Source organism: Somniosus microcephalus, chromosome 11 (genome assembly GCF_052327205.1).
Source record: "Somniosus microcephalus isolate GS21.2 chromosome 11, FLI_Smic_1.0, whole genome shotgun sequence".
NCBI classification, from domain to species: Eukaryota; Metazoa; Chordata; class Chondrichthyes; order Squaliformes; family Somniosidae; genus Somniosus; species Somniosus microcephalus.
Window position 1 is genome coordinate 30257564 of NC_140997.1, and position 18552 is coordinate 30276115.

Sequence of the window (18552 nt, forward strand, 5' to 3'; positions counted from 1 at the left end):
TTATTACTGTAGCTTTTTATGCTCTTGTCACTGGAACTAGCCTTGAGATTTTTCTTTTTTTTTAAAGCAATTTATTGTGGGTGTTAAAATATATATTATATATACATTTAAGGAAATATTATCTGGCCATGTCTTTTAACATAAAAATATAGTACAGTAGCACCACATTGAGCTACAATGAAGGGTACCACAGAATGATGCCTGCAATTCCCCACACTGCTGAATTTCCAGTTTCAGCCACGCCACTATGGGGAGAAGTCAAGCAAAGCCACAGGGAGGGATGGGCATTTACGAGAGTCATTATGAACTGCAGGTCTCTCAACTGGTTCTAAATACATTGGAAGGACTAAGTACTACAATTCACCTACGCAATCTCTTGCCGCTGTTGCTGTGTGGCTGGGGAGACCAGATTAAGGGGGAGCGGGGGGGAAGGAAGAGGGAAACTTCTTTATTATGTTAGAATTTGAAAATCAAATGTACACTAATGATGTTCTGAAAGTATCTGCATAAGTAAGAACCCAAGGTTGGAGTTTCTTACAAGCTTTGTTTTTGGGATGCAATCCTATTTGCTGGTTATAAAATTGTCAGCCAGTTTGAATAAAACAGAGTGTTAAATCAAGCACTTATGTTTATTGGAAAGTATGTGTGTTACGTTGCAGTTGTACTTCATTGATGTTCAACAGCCATCCCGTTAAATATTTTGATTAACAATATTCTGTCTGATTATAGCATAGATTATTAAATACCTAACAGATTATCCACTATTATTATTCACAGATCAGAGACATACTCTTTAAAGACGTGGATTACTCTTTAAAAACATTGCTATTGCCTATAATGCATTTACAATAGGCTAATTTGGGCTGCTTAAATGGCTTAGGGTATAACACCTGCACTGGCTAAACTAGCAGGTAGGTGAGCAATTAACAGATTAGTATAATGGTGAGAATTGGGAGGTGGCCTATAAAACCTTACACTGCAAAGAAAATTACTGTTATTACTAGACTTAAAACAGGCTTCTGCAGAAACAAACGGAGACACATTTTAATTTAATAGGAGTTCACAATGAAAAGGTATGCAGTTACATAGAGTAGGCAGTATTAGCAAGAGGAAAATGCACAAGAGTCCTAAGCAGTCCCTGGGTTGGTGAATATTTTATTGACCTAAACTTTTACGTTCCCCAGTTAGACAAGGGTTTCAATAAACCAAAGTGTTAATTCAGCCCATCACGTTTAGGAAAAGTATGTTTTATGTTCCAGTAGTACTTTGGCCTGGAATGACCTCAATCCCATTTACGCCACTATTTACACCAGTTTCTGTGCCGATGGGAACGTAAGACCAAATGCAAGCTCATTTGCCTTGGCGAGAATGTAAAAATCAGGATAAAACAAATACAAAAGCAACACCACTAATAGGGTAATAGCGCAAATGTAAAAAAGAGGTGTGCCATCTTTGGCCACGCACCTCAGAGCTTTTTGCCTCTGCTACTGCTCTACCATTATTATACAGAACAGGGGTATGCCCATTGGGAGGGCCATTCCAGCAATGTATTCATTCTGAACGCATGGGGAGAGGGTGGCTGAAAAATATGGGGTGTGTGGAGACTGATGGCACTTTGGCCAAGTATAGTGCAGGTCTCAGTAAGAAATTGTTTTTTTTTTAAGTCACAAAGAAAATTGCTATCGAATTCCACAAGTCTCAGTTCTGCAGATTTGGAATATGCGGCAACTAAATTTCGGGGCATAAGTTTACGTTTACATAAATAAATGTATTTGTGGATAGCAGGGCTCCAGCGTAAAATCAGTATACGGCACTTGTGCGTGAATTTCCTTGGGGGGAAAAAATGGTGCAATGTGGCCCTTATACCGTTGTGCCAAAAATTATGAAGAAATTCCGGGCCTTCGTATTTAGTGTTGGTGTAGTGCAATGTGACCTTTGCACTGCACCAAAGCCAACTTTTGTGCATTTTGACTGCTAATTTTTCAGAAGAGGTAATCTCACTCCACTAGGGCTTCACACTGGCTACAGTTTGATTGCTGTTGATTTGCAGCCCATATTTTGAACTTGACAGTTCCTAATACCCACCCTGTTGCCTTGTTCCTAACATTATCACGGTCATCACTGATCATATGACAGTAAGCAGAACTGCATTACATTCAAGCATACATGCACAGAGTGATACTTTCCTCAATTCAAGAAGAGTGCAAGGATACTAGATTAATGTTGACTGCTCTCTGAAGTGGTCCCAGTATTTAGGACAGTATTTCTGGTGCATTAGATTGCTTTTAATATTTAAGTGAAATGGAGAAAGAAACCAAATTAGTGTTTAAATGTGGTTCTCCATCCCACTTTTTTGGCACCTTGAATAGGCTCAAGTCAGCAAACCTCACGCACTACATGGATTACTACCATCCCTAGGGACTGTCTGCCTACTTCTAGCCAGGCAAATTAGTTAAAAGAAACATTTGTGCAGAATCTCAGCAATTCCAAAGTCACTTATCTGCAGACCAAACTACACACTCCATGTGTTGTTAATCGTTGCCGTGTTCCACATACTCTGCATGTGGCATGGGTCACATGTTGAGGATGGTTTCCAGCTGTACTGAAACTTAACTCCGCCAAGTAACACAATACACAGGTGGTTTAAATTTAACTCTTTGTCCTGTGCTTTGATACCACTTCTTTCAAAGTGTGCACCTCAGCCTCACAAATCCAGCGCATGTAAAAACAAAGCCCTACAGTGTTCTTTCCTCACTAAATATGACACACTTAACGAACACTAAAGCTACAATGAACAGTTTATTAATCTTTTGTGATCATCAATCAAATTAACTTTTCTATTATTTTTAACTGAGAAAGATTGGTTAAGCTGAGGTTGTTTTCTTTGGAACAGAAGGCGGGTGAAGAGAGATATAATTGAGGTGTATAAAGTTATGAGGGACCTAGATAGAGTGGATAGGAAGGACATATTTCCCTTAGCAGCGAGGTCAATAACCAGGAGGCATAGATTTAAAGTAATTAATTAATAGAAGGATTACAGGGGAGTTGGAGAAATGTTTCCACCCGGAGGATGGTGGGGGTCTGGAACTCACTGCCTGAAAAGGTGGTAGAGGCAGAAACCCTCATCGCATTTAAAAATTACTTGGATTTGCACTTGCAGTGCCGTAACTGACAGGGCTATGGACCAAGAGCTGGAAAGTGGGGTTAGGCTGAATAGCTTTTTTTGGGCTGGCACAGACACGATGGGCCAAATGGCTGTGCTGTAAACTTCTATGATTCTAAAAAGTTAGAGATCCTGTACTTATATAAAACTGGTTCTGAAAGAGAAGACATGGAGCAATGTTTCCAAAAGTTATGTGTTTTCAGTCATCTCCTAAACACATTGAAACTATTATGGACTTTATGACATGGCTTAAGTTAAAGCAAGGGTTGGCTGTGTTTGACTTTTTATTCCCCTAATATTTTCAATCCAGACTGCACCATATGGGCTGGCACAAGGTTTATTCTTGTGATAACAATAGTGGCAAACTAAAACTTCATATCCAAAAGGGGTTTGCTTTCCTTCTGAAAGAAATGACATCTATAAATCTGCATAACAGATCACTCAAACAAACACCAAATCTGTTCTTTGCAGGATTTTTTTCTATTATTGTTAAACACAGGCTGCATCATAGTTGCTCTGCAGTTAGTTTGCCAAGTTACGGAAAATGACACAATGTCCTTAGAAATTGTTATTTCTCCTTTATACATTTAACAAGAATTTGCAACATGAATAGCATTAAGGCAGCTCAGCTGTTGGGAGTTTTTTTTCTTAAACAAGAAAAGAGGAATTCAGCTGAGACACATGCTCAGCATTGTTAAGGACAAATGAACCATACGCTAAAGGTTAACCTTGCCCCCACTACTTGAGTGAAATGGAGACTTTTTTTTATATACAAAAACCTGAGGTGAAAAAGAAGCCCATTGAAGAGCTGGACTGAAGGGTGCAGAAGTTTTACATTTGAAAACACAAAAAGATCCTTTCATTATTGGACAAATGTGGAGATTGGTTATACAAGCAGCAGCTTAAATATCTAGAGAGGATATAGCAGTGGTAGAGATGCCTCACTTGAGTTTATTTCATAAGTGGGATAGAACTATAATTCATTTGTGGATTATGAAGTTCTTCTCATTAATGAAATCAACTCACACTCCATTTCAAAGCAGGGAGATCTAAAATATCTGTAAATGCTTTTGTTATACCCTGTAGGTGATGTGGCACCAATTTCCATGGATATAGTGGTCTGGGGATCTGGGCTTTTGACTGTTAGTGTGCATGTTAGTTGATACGGTCACAAGTGTAACGTTACCTCTCATTTTTATTGGTGTGAAATAATATTGGGGAATTATGAAAATAAAAGCTTCACTAATTTTGTTTATCCATAAATATAACCCAGTCAGTAACTTGTGATGAAATACACATGTGTGACATGACATAAATATAACAATTCTTCTGCTTTTTCTCCCTGCACATACAAAAAAAAATGATTTGCCAAACACTTTTTACACCGACCCTTTAGACCTTGAACAACAGCATATGCTGCTAAAACATCAAGTTTTCAAACTGAGGTCCCCAGTCCATGAGGAGATCCTAGGGGTCCAGCCAATTCCTGTCTATCGGTCATCAGATTTTTATTAAATTTAGCCATATTTGTTGACTAATTAGCACATAATTTATATTGCTCTATACTAAATCGACAAAAAAAATTCTGTAATGCCAACATTATTTTCCATTGGGTAACTGATACTATCTTCTGACCATTAGTACAGGGATTCCTCACGTGCCAATATTTGATGGGGATTCCCCCACACAGGAAAAACAATGATAATGCAGAGAGTTTTCAGATGCTATCTACGGATATACTGAAAAGCAACACATCATTGCAGAACCCTAGTTAGCAAAGATCACAATTGGTTTAGTATATTGCTGTACAATGACTGCACCTTTAAAAAAAAATATTAATTGTGACTAGTGAAAACAAGTTAAAAATAATTGAGTTTCTACAATAAAGATATTAAAACAACAACTATAGTAGTTTTAGGACAGTTAGCCATGCTTTCTGTCTCAGCTTTTCCCTGTTATTTTATGAAGTATAATAATTCACTGAACATACTCTGTTCCACTGTAATAAAACAGTCAGATAATAATATGCTTCATGATGATGCATGAAGACAGTCTTCTAGTTTTACCACAAAATGACTTGTAAAAAGAGCTGAAGTATGATAATGAAGGGAGTTATATTGCCTCTGATGACAGGTCTCTTTTGTTGAGTTAATTGACCGGATTTGACCTGAAAATGTGAATTGATGTGTAACACTTAGTCAAGTCAGATAAATTCATACTTAACCCAGACAAATATCTAATCCAAGCATAGTATTTACAGCACCATTCCCATTCGCTCTCATTATGTGGAAGACTGAAGTCAAATCATAACATTTCTTGACAAACTAGCTATAAATATATATCTATTCAAATGTTCTTCAGCTGCAGTGGATTAGCACACAGTCCTTTCACTTCTGGATCCTGGTTCAAATCCAGTTCAGACTAATAGGATGAAAATGTCCTTTCTCTCTTGTCTGTGTTGCCAGGAAAGTATTACACAAAGTGTGACATTTACAGAAAGTGCACAAGACTTAACATTAATATGTGTGCACATTCTATTTATGCGTGTGTGTGCGTGTGCGTGTGCGTGGTAGTACCACATGTTAACTAGATATGTTTTTCCCTCCCCATTATTCTTTATAGTTTTTGTGTTGGTTAAGGCAAGGCTGTCAGTGCTGGCAAATGGAACCATTTTTATATTCTCCCACTCAGCGTCAACATTAAGCACTGGACCATGAATAGCATGGATTCAGTACAGAGTAAAACTCTCCCTACTCTTCCTTAACAAGGCATTTTACCATCAAAAGAAAAGAACACCTACAGCACCAGTGACACATTTCTGTTTCCTACTCCAACCAAACAGTAACCTTGGTGTGAAACTACAAACTCTTAATGTACATGAGACCAGAGGAGACAACTATTAAGAGATGGGTTTACAATGCTCAAACTTAAAATGATGTCCCTTATAAGCATTATTAAGGGTGGAATATGATGTGCAGTTTAAGCCCCGATCTCAGGTGATGGGGCAATGCACTAACCCATTGCACCACCCAGTCTTGGGTTTGTTCTTTCTGATCAGGAACACTGCTACAGTCCAGAAATGCAGACAAATTTCTAATCCAAGCATAGCATTTACAACACCATTCCCATTCTCTCATTTACCATTCTTTGATTTACATGACATTTTCCATTCATAGTTAAATATCTACAGAAACAATTGTTCAAAAGCATTGTCCTTCAAATGTATCCTCAAAGCTCTTGCATCATCTTGATGGTAATCCTATACACCTTTTCTAGTTTTGACATGGTTAACAACTCCCATTGTTTCCCATAGGCTACATTTTCACTGTACGACTGCTGTTTGTTATTTATTTGCATCAGATTGAATAAATAATTCATACTATAAAAGCATATACACACGCAGCATACAATTTATCTTACTTTAAAAAAGAAAGTTTACTCTCCTAAATACCAGGCGGCAGTGTTTGTGAACAATGTATTAATGATTTACTGCTTGCTTTGAAAATCTATTAGCATCTTAGCTAAACACAAGTGCTTGTCAATAGGAAAACTTCAAAATGGACGGAGGGCACACCCATCAAACCATACCTACAAAGTTCAGGTAAAGCCAGGTCAATGTTTTTATTGATGGTGTGTTTCTAGCCAAGGCACCCGCCTTGGTTTCTTCAATGGTGGTTATTGCATTGGAGCAAAACCTGCCTCGTATAAGTTAAAATGGTATAAAGCTTGATATGCAGAATAAGCGATCTATTACATAAAGTATGCTTACATGGGATAGTGGCACATGGGAATATATTTTGAGTGTAAACATCTTGTTAGTCAAGTGATGATGTCAGTTGAAAGATTAAATACAGTATTCTCCACATCCCATTCACTCATTTCAGGCATCTTATTTAATTCCATTTACTTCAAAAAAAATGTTTTTGCAAGTTTTCAGAAATTAAGGATTTTATTTTTGGGAGTTTGGAAGACTATGGCCGCGATTTCACCAGCAGAGGCGGGATCACGGTGAGAGGTTGTTGGCGGCTCCCGCACCCGGCTCCAGCCTGCACTCTCCAAGTGATTTTACATAGATTGGGCTTGTTAAGCCCACCCTGTGCATTTCCCAGCCAATTAAAAGGAAGTGGTTCTGATGATATAATTTGATGACACGTCTTCAGCCGGTTTCCTTAAAGGGGCCATGTCCATACTTATTTTGACAGTTGTGCTGTCAGTATGCTACAGCATTGAGGTGCTGCAAACAGTGACAAGCACTGCATAAAGGTGGATGGCTGCACCTAGGCTCTCGCATGACTCCCTCCATATGCTTATGGAGGGAGCCACAGCATGCAGAGGGGCTCTCTTCCCTTCCCATGGGCAGAAGAGACCTCCCCAGGACACCAATGCAGCCTGGTTGCACATTGTACAGAAGGGCAAAAGCAGGGATATCATCAGGAGGACCAGGCTGCAGTGGCGCAAGCCTTTCAATGATCTGAGCTGATCGCGATACGTTACTGCCAAGCCACTGAACCTCATCCTGCTGTGCCACTCATCACATCACTCTGCCTTTCCTACCCTACTCCTGCACATCTTTACTCACACCAACTTACCTTGCACCTCCACCCATCCCTCGCTATCTACATTATCACTTCCCCATCTCACTAGCCACCCCTCATCCTACTGCAATCATACCAACTAACACACAAGGGTAGGCACGTGGGTGGTTTAGCCAATGTTCATGTGAAGTTTCTGTTAATGTCTTGTCAAACATTGAAATCAATATTTTCAACAATTTACCTTATTGGACAGATCAGTGCTCACCTTTAGAAGTGTCTTAGTGAGTTCCAGTGAATGTTGAGACATAACATTCCCCCCCCCTCCCCCAATTGTGATGAGTGTGAAAGGAATGGCCTGGTCATTGTAGGAATGCTTTATGGTGCTGGTGTGGGATGGTGTCAACCTGGCACATGTGGCAGGCAGGGTGTACAGCGTCAAGTGAAGTAAATCTGGCCATGGTGATGCCATCGCTGGCCTCCCGGGCAGCAATGTTGTTGGGTGCTAATGCCCTGTGTAGCATCAGGTGATTGCGGAGAAAGTTGGTATTGTTGTTGATGTTGGTGTGCTTGGTGATGTTGGTGTTGGGGCTGATCGTTGAGGGATTCAGAGGACCAAGGTGAGATTTTTTGAAGGGCACCGATGTTGCTGGAATAGATGGCAGCTGAAGTTGAGATGACAGAAGCGATCTGTCAATGGTGAGAGAGCTTGCTCCAAGGAGGTGACAGTGGATAGAGAGTTTACTCCAAACACTTTCAAACTGCATACAGCTCAAAAGTGTCTTCCAAGTCCTGAAGGCTCAAGCTTCTGACATTGGAAAGTGACCAGCTGTGAAATGGTAGCTGTTATACCACTTTTGCAGCTGTCACCTATTCACACCAATAGGGAGAGAGAACCCGACCTACTTACCTGACGTGATCTCTGAATGATGTGAACCCCTTTAAAATTGTGGCAAAATAGAAATAGGCTGGCAAAATAGTTGTTAACAAGCATTTAACTATCTTAAATGCCTCCCCCCGCTGCTTGGTGTCGGGTCTGTTCTGAAATCGCAGACCTGACACTTTGGAAACTTACATGGAGGCGGGTTCGGAGCAGGCTCCCAATCCGCTGTCAATCATTTCGATTTTGACAGTGGGCCCACCTCCAAGCCCGCCCTCTGAGCGCCGGCAAAATCATGGCCTATGACCTTGCAATCTTGTTAGGCTTTATGCTGGTAGCTTTTCAAGGTAGCATGGAGAAAGCCAAATCTGAATTTGGCCAATATTCTGTTCTACAACAGCAGTGTAACAAGCAAGTTAACTCATGGGCTCTGGAGAGAAGATCAAATTGAGCCGGAGGTAAGTTTTACAGGGACTCAACTGCAGTTTAGATTAGTTCCTTTTCTGTATTGTGTATCCCAGACTGCAGTGTAATGTCGCAATGATAGCAATGTGTTGTTTTATAAAAAATTCTGGGAAAGATGCACATTTAATTGAAAATATATTCTATGGAGTCTATAGAACTAGCAGAGTCTTCCAAAATCTCCTGTTGTGGATTCTGGGTACAGGAAACTTTCGATTTACCGGCACCTAAATAACCGGAAATCTCGGTTAACCGGCAAAATTCAGGAGTAGGTTCAGGTAAGTTTTACTTCATATTGTACTTGCCTTCCTCGATCTGTTGCTGTGCAAGGGTGTGGCTGCAGCTGTTGCTAAGCTACAGAGACGCTTGGAACTTGTGGCCATTGTTCTGCACTTGTTGCTCAGGGTTTGTTGCTTTATACGGAGCTCTCAGCTCCGTATCTTTTACTATAGCTTTCAGTTATCCGGAATTTTTGATGAACCGGCACCATGTCGGTCCCGTCTGTGCCGGATAAAAAAAAGTTTTTTGTACTAGAAACAAGTATAAGGAGAACATCAGATGCAGGCTCTTAGCTGTTTGAGCAGTAGAAATAGGTTGGCATTTTTTTGACCGCAAAAAGGTCTTGTCTAGTGTTTTCCCCATCAGAACTCATTTCCCCGAGTACTGCACTATTTTCTTAAGTGGCTATTATACTGCACTTTGGCACCAGTGCCCTGCTGAGATTTTCAGCCTGTTGGTGCCAAAGTTAGGCTGATATTTGGCAAAAATGACAATTTCTAAGAGGTGGTCTCACATTGTTTCATTTTATAAACTGCCAGGGACCAAAGCCTGATTACTTACATTAAAAAAATTTTTTTTTTAACTGAGATGGCTTGTCGTACTGCAATTGAATAAAGGCAATTGAAAAGAGCTGCTGGAACAAATCAGTGGAATCTAATTGAAGTTGGAGTCCATAGTGTCCAAGCAGCTCTACCACCCCCACAGTGAGGAGTGAACACCACAACTCGCATCTCCCAAACTCTGTTGGTACTGAACATGCAGATATGGTGCAACAGCAGCATTAGAGAAATGCTGTAAGGCAGGGAGCGGGCGATGCATCTGAATGGATAAAGGACTTAAAGGAAACCTATGTTATGCTCACATTAGTGGGTTTGTTTTTGTTCCATTAGAATTAATTCTGGTTCAGAAAGCTATTCCAAACGTCTTTTGCAAGTCTTTTAAGATGAAAGTGCTGGGCTGCTGAAGGTGCACTGAAGATGGAACAGTGGGAGGACCCAGGATAGGTGCAATGTGCCCAGGTTTGAATTTTCCAGTCGGTCTGTAAACAATTAACGATAATTGTTTTCAAACTTGGCTGTTTAGCAACAAAAACAATGGTTGACAAATGGTTAAAATAGATTCTTTGTACATAGTAGTCAGCCGTGGCTCAGTTGGCAGCACACTCACCTCCGAGTCAGAAGGTTTGTGGGTTCAAGTCCCACTGCAGGGCTGACACTCCAGTGCTGAGGGAGTGCTGCACTGCTGGCGGTGCCCCCTTTCGGATGTGATGTTAAACTAAGGCCCCGTCTGCTCTCAGGTTGATGTAAAAGATCCCATGGTATGATTTCAAAGAGTATGGGAGTTATCCCCAGTGTCCTGGCCAATATTTATCCCTCAACCAACATAACAAAGAGATTGTTTGGTCATTATCACATTGCTGTTTGTGGGAGCTTGCTGTGCACAAATTGGCTGCTGTGTTTCCCACATTACAACAGTGACTCCACTTCAAAAGTATTTCATTGGCTGTAAAGCACTTTTGAGACGTCCAGTGGTTGTGAAAGGCACTATATATTAAAGAAAAAAAACTTGAATTTATGAGTCAAATGTTCTGGTTAGGTAACAGAGAATGACAATATTTCAATTTTCTGAATTTTTATTGTCACAGGTTAGTAGTTTCAGAAGGAATCAGAAGTGTAAATTGTGTGATATTTTTCTAGCTCTGAGTATTAAAATTTGTTGCCATTTTTTAATACACTGGGACATCCCGAGGATGAGAAAGGCACTATATAAATGAAAGTTCTTTCTTCTGTAAAATTGTAAGACAGATTCAGCATTACATCGTGCATTGACTTAGGATTAGTGGGGAATGATGTCTTCAGTGCACTATGTATAATAAACTCATACACATTTATAAAGGAGGAGTTTACAATTTTGTTACACAATAAATCTTCACCCATTATTGAATGGGGATGGGAGGGAAATGACAGAAAAAAATCCTTCCCTTTATATTCTACTGACTGCAAAAATTCATTTGAAACAGCTCAACATGATTTTTTTTTAAATTTCTCAATTCTTACTTTCTGTGCCTTTAAAAAAGGAAAATTAGTTTTTGTATTTTATGCTTAATAGACATTTTAAACACAATTATTGTGGTACACAGAAGTAACATGGACCTCATAATATTGCTGCTACTTCAAGTTTCCAAGACAAATTTGAATTCTTGTTACACTGAAGGAAAATGCCTGTGGGGTATTTTGCACTTTAAGCTATTGGAGGAAGGTTTTCCAGTGAAATTTTCCATAAATTTTATTTCCACCAACATCCTCCAAAACAAACTAACAAAATCCAAAAGATACTGGTTGCACATAAAAAAAACTAAAACAAGACGACATGATGAAATCACCATGACAACTATACTAATCCTTAATCTTTCATGCATCTGAATAAAAGGCAGAGTTTTATACTGCGCTCAACACACTGGGCTTTTGTCTGTTCCACCACAAGGGTGCTATTGGGGTTACAAAGACAAGAGCATTCTTGACCCTCATAATGCACTTGCAGCTTTTTCCCCCTCTGTGGATTTGTTCATAGGAAAGGGGGGAAGAATTCTATGTGTGAGCATGGGAAGCCAAACCGGGGTGGGATTAAAGCCTCGGATGTCCAGACGCACCTGGTTGGACCCAACATGCTTCAGTGAGTGAGCTGTGCAAGACTTTCACTGCACTTCTGAATTGTACACAACACAAAGTGTAGATTGGAAGAATCGCTGATCCTACAAAAAGCTCAGGCCACACAAACACTAATGTTTCAAGGCATTCTGCCTCGTTCAATCCACAAAATAGTTTTACATCCAACGTTGGATCAAAAGCTTCGCCCTTTGAAAATTAGAAATATCTTCCAAATGCCATAATAAAAAATACTGTCATTTATATTTACAATTGTGAACAGAGTAATTCCTGTATAGCAAAAAAATACAAAGCTTTCATTGCAGTCATTCTCCTTTATCTTCTCCTACAACAACAATAGGAGGAAGTAGATTAATTTCTGAAGTGTTCTTAATAATGACTACTTGGCAACCAGTTTCAGAATCACCAACCAAGTGGGATTTAAAGTTTACTTTCCTAATACTACAGCCTCTCAATCTAATTAGGAGAAATAAGAGTTACAAGGATTTTTCTCAGCCTAGTCAATTGTATCTACACAAGAACTTTGTATAATATTCATCAGGCAGCAGGTAACTGAAAACTTCAGTTTATTTTAAGTGTTGCCTTTGTGAACTGAAGGTTGTGAGCAGGACATCCAGGTCACTGTATTGTGCTTTGGAAGGACCTGAAATAACCCATAAGCAAAACTTTGTAGCATTGTAGTAGCACTGCAGTTGTGACCAAATGAAGGCCCGATTAAACTCTTAACTTGAAATGCTCTGCTGAGGTCATTTGCAGTTTGTTCCTACCAGCAACAAATACTTAGAATTTAACCTGCTGATATTATCATAGTTTCTTTGCTAGTGACAAGATTTCACAGCAGAGATGCGCTGGTACTTACTGTAACCTTTGAACCTAAATCAATTTTAATTCTACCCGAAAACGATTGTTTTGTCAGTTTCAGAAAATCAAAACCGAGCCAATTAGGAGTGTTGTCTTTTTGAATTTTACTTTGCATGAGTCTCTGTTACAGGAAAAGACGACCAGTTGTTTTACCCTTTCCCTTCTGCCCAGAAAGAACGGTGTTTTGATTCATTTTCTCTGGTGCCCCTGTAATCCTCTGTCCTTGTCCTTTGCAAAAGGCGAGGTGCCTGCTGTTGGGATATTATCTGGGAGGTTTATCCCAATGTGTCATCAAGTTCAAGAAAACTTTAAGGAACTCCTACTTTCATACATACTTTAATAAGAGTGAGAGGGGATCTCATCGAAACTTATAAAATTCTAACAGGACTAGGCAGACTAGATGCTGGAAGGATGTTCCCGATGGCTGGGGAATCCAGAACCAGGGGTCACAGTCTAAGGATAAGGGGTAAGCCATTTAGGACAGAGATGAGGAGGAATTTCTTCACCCAGAGAGAGTGGTGAACCTGTGGAATTCTCTACCACAGAAGGCAGTAGAGGCCAATTCATTAAATATATTCAAGAAGGAGTTGGATATATTTCTTAAGGCTAAAGGGATCAAGGGATATGGAGAGAAGGCAGGGACAGGGTACTGAATTTGGATGATCAGCCATGATCTCATTGAATGGCGGAGCAGGCTCGAGGGGCCGAATGGCCTACACCTGCTCCTATCTTCTATGTTTCTATATCTAAGTGAAGTACTGAAGTCAAACGAATCTCACTGGCCTCTCCAGCCTGCTGCTGCAAGTTCTGATGGAATTTCGCACCTATCTCTCCCTTTCGGATGCTGATGGGCCTGTTGAATATTACCAGCATTCGCTGTTCTTATTTGAGATGGTCTGCCTCACAACAGTGTTAAATTTGGTAACTATGAACAGAAGAATTAATGTCAATTTTTACATGGCACCATTCATCAATGTTTCTGGAAATAAATAAAATCTGGCTACTTTCATCCTCCCAGGTAGCCAACATTACAACAGTACTCAATTAGCTGTTAAAAAAAATTGGGAAGTTTTGGGGTCGTGAAAGGCGCTATATAAATAAATGCAAGTCTTCCTTTCCTTCGCGGTGTTAAATATTATTGGAGGTGGAGAGGTACCGCGGATGAAAATTAATTGAACTGCAACCTTCTTTTCAATGGATAATGCAGATTTTCTCATTTCCTATCTCTTCTACAACCACCCCATCATTGGACTTCTAAACATTCCCTGAAGTTGTTGGCAGTTTTATACCATCTCAAGGCAAGGGTATCCAAAGACTGACGCTTGGTTGATTTCATTCCCGCCCCTTGTAATTGACAAGTAGAGGGTTGCTAGTTAAGGGCAGCCTGCAGCTTGAATATAGAAACAAGTCACCATTTGGCACTAAATGTAACGAGGGGGGTCAATCCAATACATCTACTGCAAAGTAAGACTCCTTACTTTCAATCTGCTGAGGGAGCAGCACTCCGGAACTCCAGTCCCCGCGGAGCTCGTACTTAAAGGCAGCAATACGGCGGCTGATGTCCCGGTGCAGCGTTGACTGGATGAAGAGCGCCACCTTCTCGCCGGCCAAGCGGCTGAAGCAATGTACTTTAGGCTCGGCTCCCTCCTCGTCCTCCTCCTCGTCCTCCTCTTCTTCTCGTGGATCTCGGACCAGAAGCTGCAGCTCTCCGTCCCGCTCCAGATAGATCTGCGCCCCCCGGAAGGTGTCTGCCGGTTTGATGCACGCCGTGATGCGGCCGCCGGAGTGCCCGCGGGTCGCGGAGGCGGCTGGCCCCGAGGGGAGCCGGGGGGAGAGGCTGAGTCGCAGCGCTCCCACCGGGTACAGCCACTCCACGTCCCCTTCGGCACAGCGGAGGAAGATCTGCTCCACGCTGCCGGGCTCCTGGGATAGACCACTGCAGCGGAACAGAACAGATCATCAACACACACAAAAAATACCTACACACATCACAGCGACTCACCTTTAACATTGCGTGTGATGGAATTCTGTTAAACTCAAGCCATACGGAGCTGCATTGATGATACTCCGTGCACTGCCGGAAAAGCTATTATTCATATAGAACCATAGGAATTGAATCGATTTGAATCCAATACATTCCCACCAATACAATATACTTCATAGAATGACAACACAGAAGGAGGCCATTCGGTCCATCGTGCCTGTACTGGCTCTTGGGTAGAGCGACCCAATTAATCCCACTCCCCTGCTCTTCCCTTATAATCCTGCAATTTGTTTTCCTATCCAATTCTCTTTTGAAAGAGATTATCGAATCTGCTTCCACCACCCTTTCAGGCAGTGCATTCCAGATCACAACAACTCGCTGTGTAAAAAAAAAATCGTCTCCCCTCATGTTCTTTTGCCAATTGCCTTAAATGTGTCCTCTGGTTACCACCCCCATGCCAGTGGACACAGTTTAAATAGAAACATAGAAGATAGGAGCAGGAGTAGGCCATTCGGCCCCTCGAGCCTGCTCTGCCATTCAATGAGATCATGGCTGATCATCCAAATTCAGTACCCTGTCCCTGCCTTCTCCCCATATCCCTTGATCCCTTTAGCCTTAAGAAATATATCCAACTCCTTCTTGAATATATTTAATGAACTGGCCTCCACTGCCCTCTGTGGCAGAGAATTCCACAGGTTCACCACTCTCTGGGTGAAGAAATTCCTTCTCATCTCTGTCCTAAATGGCTTACCCCTTATCCTTAGACTATGACCCCTGGTTCAGGACTCCCCGGCCATCGGAAACATCCTTCCTGCATCTAGTCTGTCCAGGCCTGACAGAATTTTATAGGTTTCGATGAGATCCCCTCTCAATCTTCTAAACTCCAGCGAGTATAAGCCCAATCGACACAATCTCTCCTCATACGTCATTCCTGCCATCCCAGGTATCAGCCTGGTGAATCTTCACTGTTTCTCCCCACCTACTCTATCAAAGCCCCTTATAAATTTTAACACCTCTATTAAATCTCCCCTGAACCTTCTCTGCTCCAAGGGGAACTTGATCGTGTGTTCCAAGGTACTGAAACCTCTACTCATCAAATGACTCGAGACTCAACTGACCAAACATACATGGAGAAGGTGCTTCATTCGTGTTGGAGGCAATGGGAACTGGAGGCAGATACACCTGCAACCAGATCTGTTGCTTTGAGCATATGATTAAAATGTGAAAGGCTTTGAAAAAAAGATTTTCACATTTCTCTTGAGGGACACTAGTTATTTTCCATAGTCTACATGAATTATGTGAACTTTAGATCTGGTCCCATTTATAACCCTGGTTATAAAACAGCGACAGACGGAAAGCCCGCTCCGAACACATTACCAACGAAATCACAGGCACCACCAGTTAAATGGAATAACCATTAATGTAACTGTGCAGAATCCGCCTCCCCACCCTCTTTTCACGGGCTTTAACCCCCCACCCCCCTCGCCACCCCAGTTAACTCAACACACAAATGCCCCTGTCCCCCACCACCATTCTTCGCGTAGAAAAAGTTTATTTTCGAACAAACAACAGTCACGAAGCGGATAAAGTGCGGACTCAGCCCCCCCCCCCGCTCAGGGAATGGGACAGCTTGCACGGGACTCCGCTGCTGTCAAGCGCATCGCTGCACTCAATGGAAAACACAATTGTAACAATAAAAGTGCGCGCCAAATATAACAAAGGGGCTCGGATTTTAATAAAATGCGGGATTTAAAGTCACAATTAGCGAAAACAAAAATCCCAACATGCAAACGGAAAGTAAAGCCGAAGACGCCGGTTTAAATGCTAAAAAAAAACAAATAAGCTCCAGGGTACAATGCGCCCTGGCTGCATTAACAGGGGGTGATGCTCTAGATAGGAATTGAAATGAGCTTATCGGTCTAAGTAATGCGGACTAAACAACAACAAAGCGTTCAGGAATGGAGAGAGAGTAACATTTACTACAATCGTTTAATGGGAGCTGAACTGTTCTTCGCAACACTGTGGAAGGCCAGATGTGCACTTGTTCCCAGCCACAGGAGAACATTCCCAGGATTCAGGGTTCATCAGGTTAGTCTTGCCACATTAAATCAATTTCTAATGCTGGATGTATTTAGTTGAGTTGGGAACGCAGAGTGTTGATTTTACTGTTGCTATTTTCGAATGTAGCCGCTTTAAAGAGACGGTCGAAACCCCCTTCATTTAAATCGTTTCTCGCCGCGTAAATTTTACAAACCTGTTGCTTTCAAATCATTTCTACCGACATTTAAAAAAAAGTTTCTGCCAAACTTTCTAGAGAAAAAGTTTACAGCAGCGAAGTGCAGAAGGCGGGGGGGGGGGGGGGGGGTGCAGCGGTGGGCAGGGGGCGCCATTACTAAAGAACTTTAACCCAACTTTGTCCCCGATCTTGACTGTGACCGAAAACATCACAATAAAGTCGAGGGTTTGAACTGACGCATGTTGTGGCAAATGAAACAAGCCGGCCCCTTACCTTCCTTTCCAGTTGCACTGATCTACCGAGTAATTAGAATACGCCGTTTTCAGCAGGGAGAGGAGGAAAGTCCAAAGTGCAAAAGGAGTGAGCAAAAGCATCTTCGAGCCCAGAAACGTAATCCCGATTTAATCAAACGGAGATCCCATTAAAACTGAAATCCGGAGGGAAACGTGGTGAATCACGCTGTAAAATGCGGGCATACTGACATTCGGCGGGGGGCAGATCTGCTGCTCTCTGCCCCGGCTCGACCCTTTCACTGTCCTGGCATTGCTCAGGCTCACACTCACGCTCCAGCCGCGCTCTCTGACATACTGACACTGGCCAAAGAGCGCCTCCTGCTCAACATGTGTTCCCGAGTCCGGACCCTTCCTGGCCAATCATCCCGCAAGTGCGGCAATGCCACTCCACCGAAAGCCAATCACCGGGGGGAGCGGCTGTGGCCGGAGCCACGCCCCTGAACATGACGTCTGCCAGTGCACTTTTAAAAGGGCAATGACGGCGCTTTAACTCGCCACTTCGGTCCAGTTTCCTGCCCCATTTAAAAAAAAAAATATTTTCCTAGATTTTAAATTCTAATCGGCACTAGATGCTATGTGATGAGGAGTACAGTATTGAACAAATGCTGGCTCATATAGTTCTACAATCTTCAGAAATATTAGTTACCTGAGGGAGACTCTCTGGGCCCCACACACTGGGAAAGGTCTATCTTTCTATCCGGATATTTGCTCCCTAAACATTAACAATTATAACTCGGAGAAATCACTGATAAATCTCGAGGGGGTAACTGCCATTCTATCAACAGAGTCTCACCGTCAGCTGCGGGGAGATATTAAGCGATTTGAAACGCTTAGGATCAAAAGCTGTTTGATTTTTTTCTTCTATAAATCAGATATTCAAATGAGATTTTTTTTCTGGATTACCTGTGGTCCATGTGGTGTGTATTGATACAAGGCTTTTTCCACATGGAAGTTTTTTGAGAAATCAGCGTTGTGTCTAATTTCACTGATCCGGAAGTCGGGGATACTGATTATTACCAGACCCCCCCCCCCCCCCCACAGTCACATTTATTAAACTTTGTCTATATTCCATTTTGGAGTGTGATTTACAGGATAAAATATAGAATGCTTTAATTTAGTCAAAAATAGTTTAATTGATCGCCGAAATTATGCAGAACAGCAGTCTCCCGATATTGAGATAAAATTAGATAGAAGTT

At 41.6% G+C, this 18552-nt stretch overlaps 1 protein-coding gene across 1 annotated transcript in view; it reads right to left on the reverse strand.

Annotated features, from left to right (window-relative positions):
- The window catches only part of metrn (meteorin, glial cell differentiation regulator), a 38233-nt gene extending 20517 nt beyond the window's left edge, over positions 1–17716 (reverse strand). Inside the window, exons 1-2 of the mRNA XM_086000426.1 lie at positions 17337–17716; positions 14322–14779 (exon numbers count right to left, since the gene is read on the reverse strand). Of these exons, the coding sequence (XP_085856552.1) occupies positions 14322–14779; positions 17337–17437 (559 nt within the window). The 5' untranslated portion in view covers positions 17438–17716. The remainder of the gene's footprint in view (positions 1–14321; positions 14780–17336) is intronic.
- Positions 17717–18552: the final 836 nt, after the last annotated feature.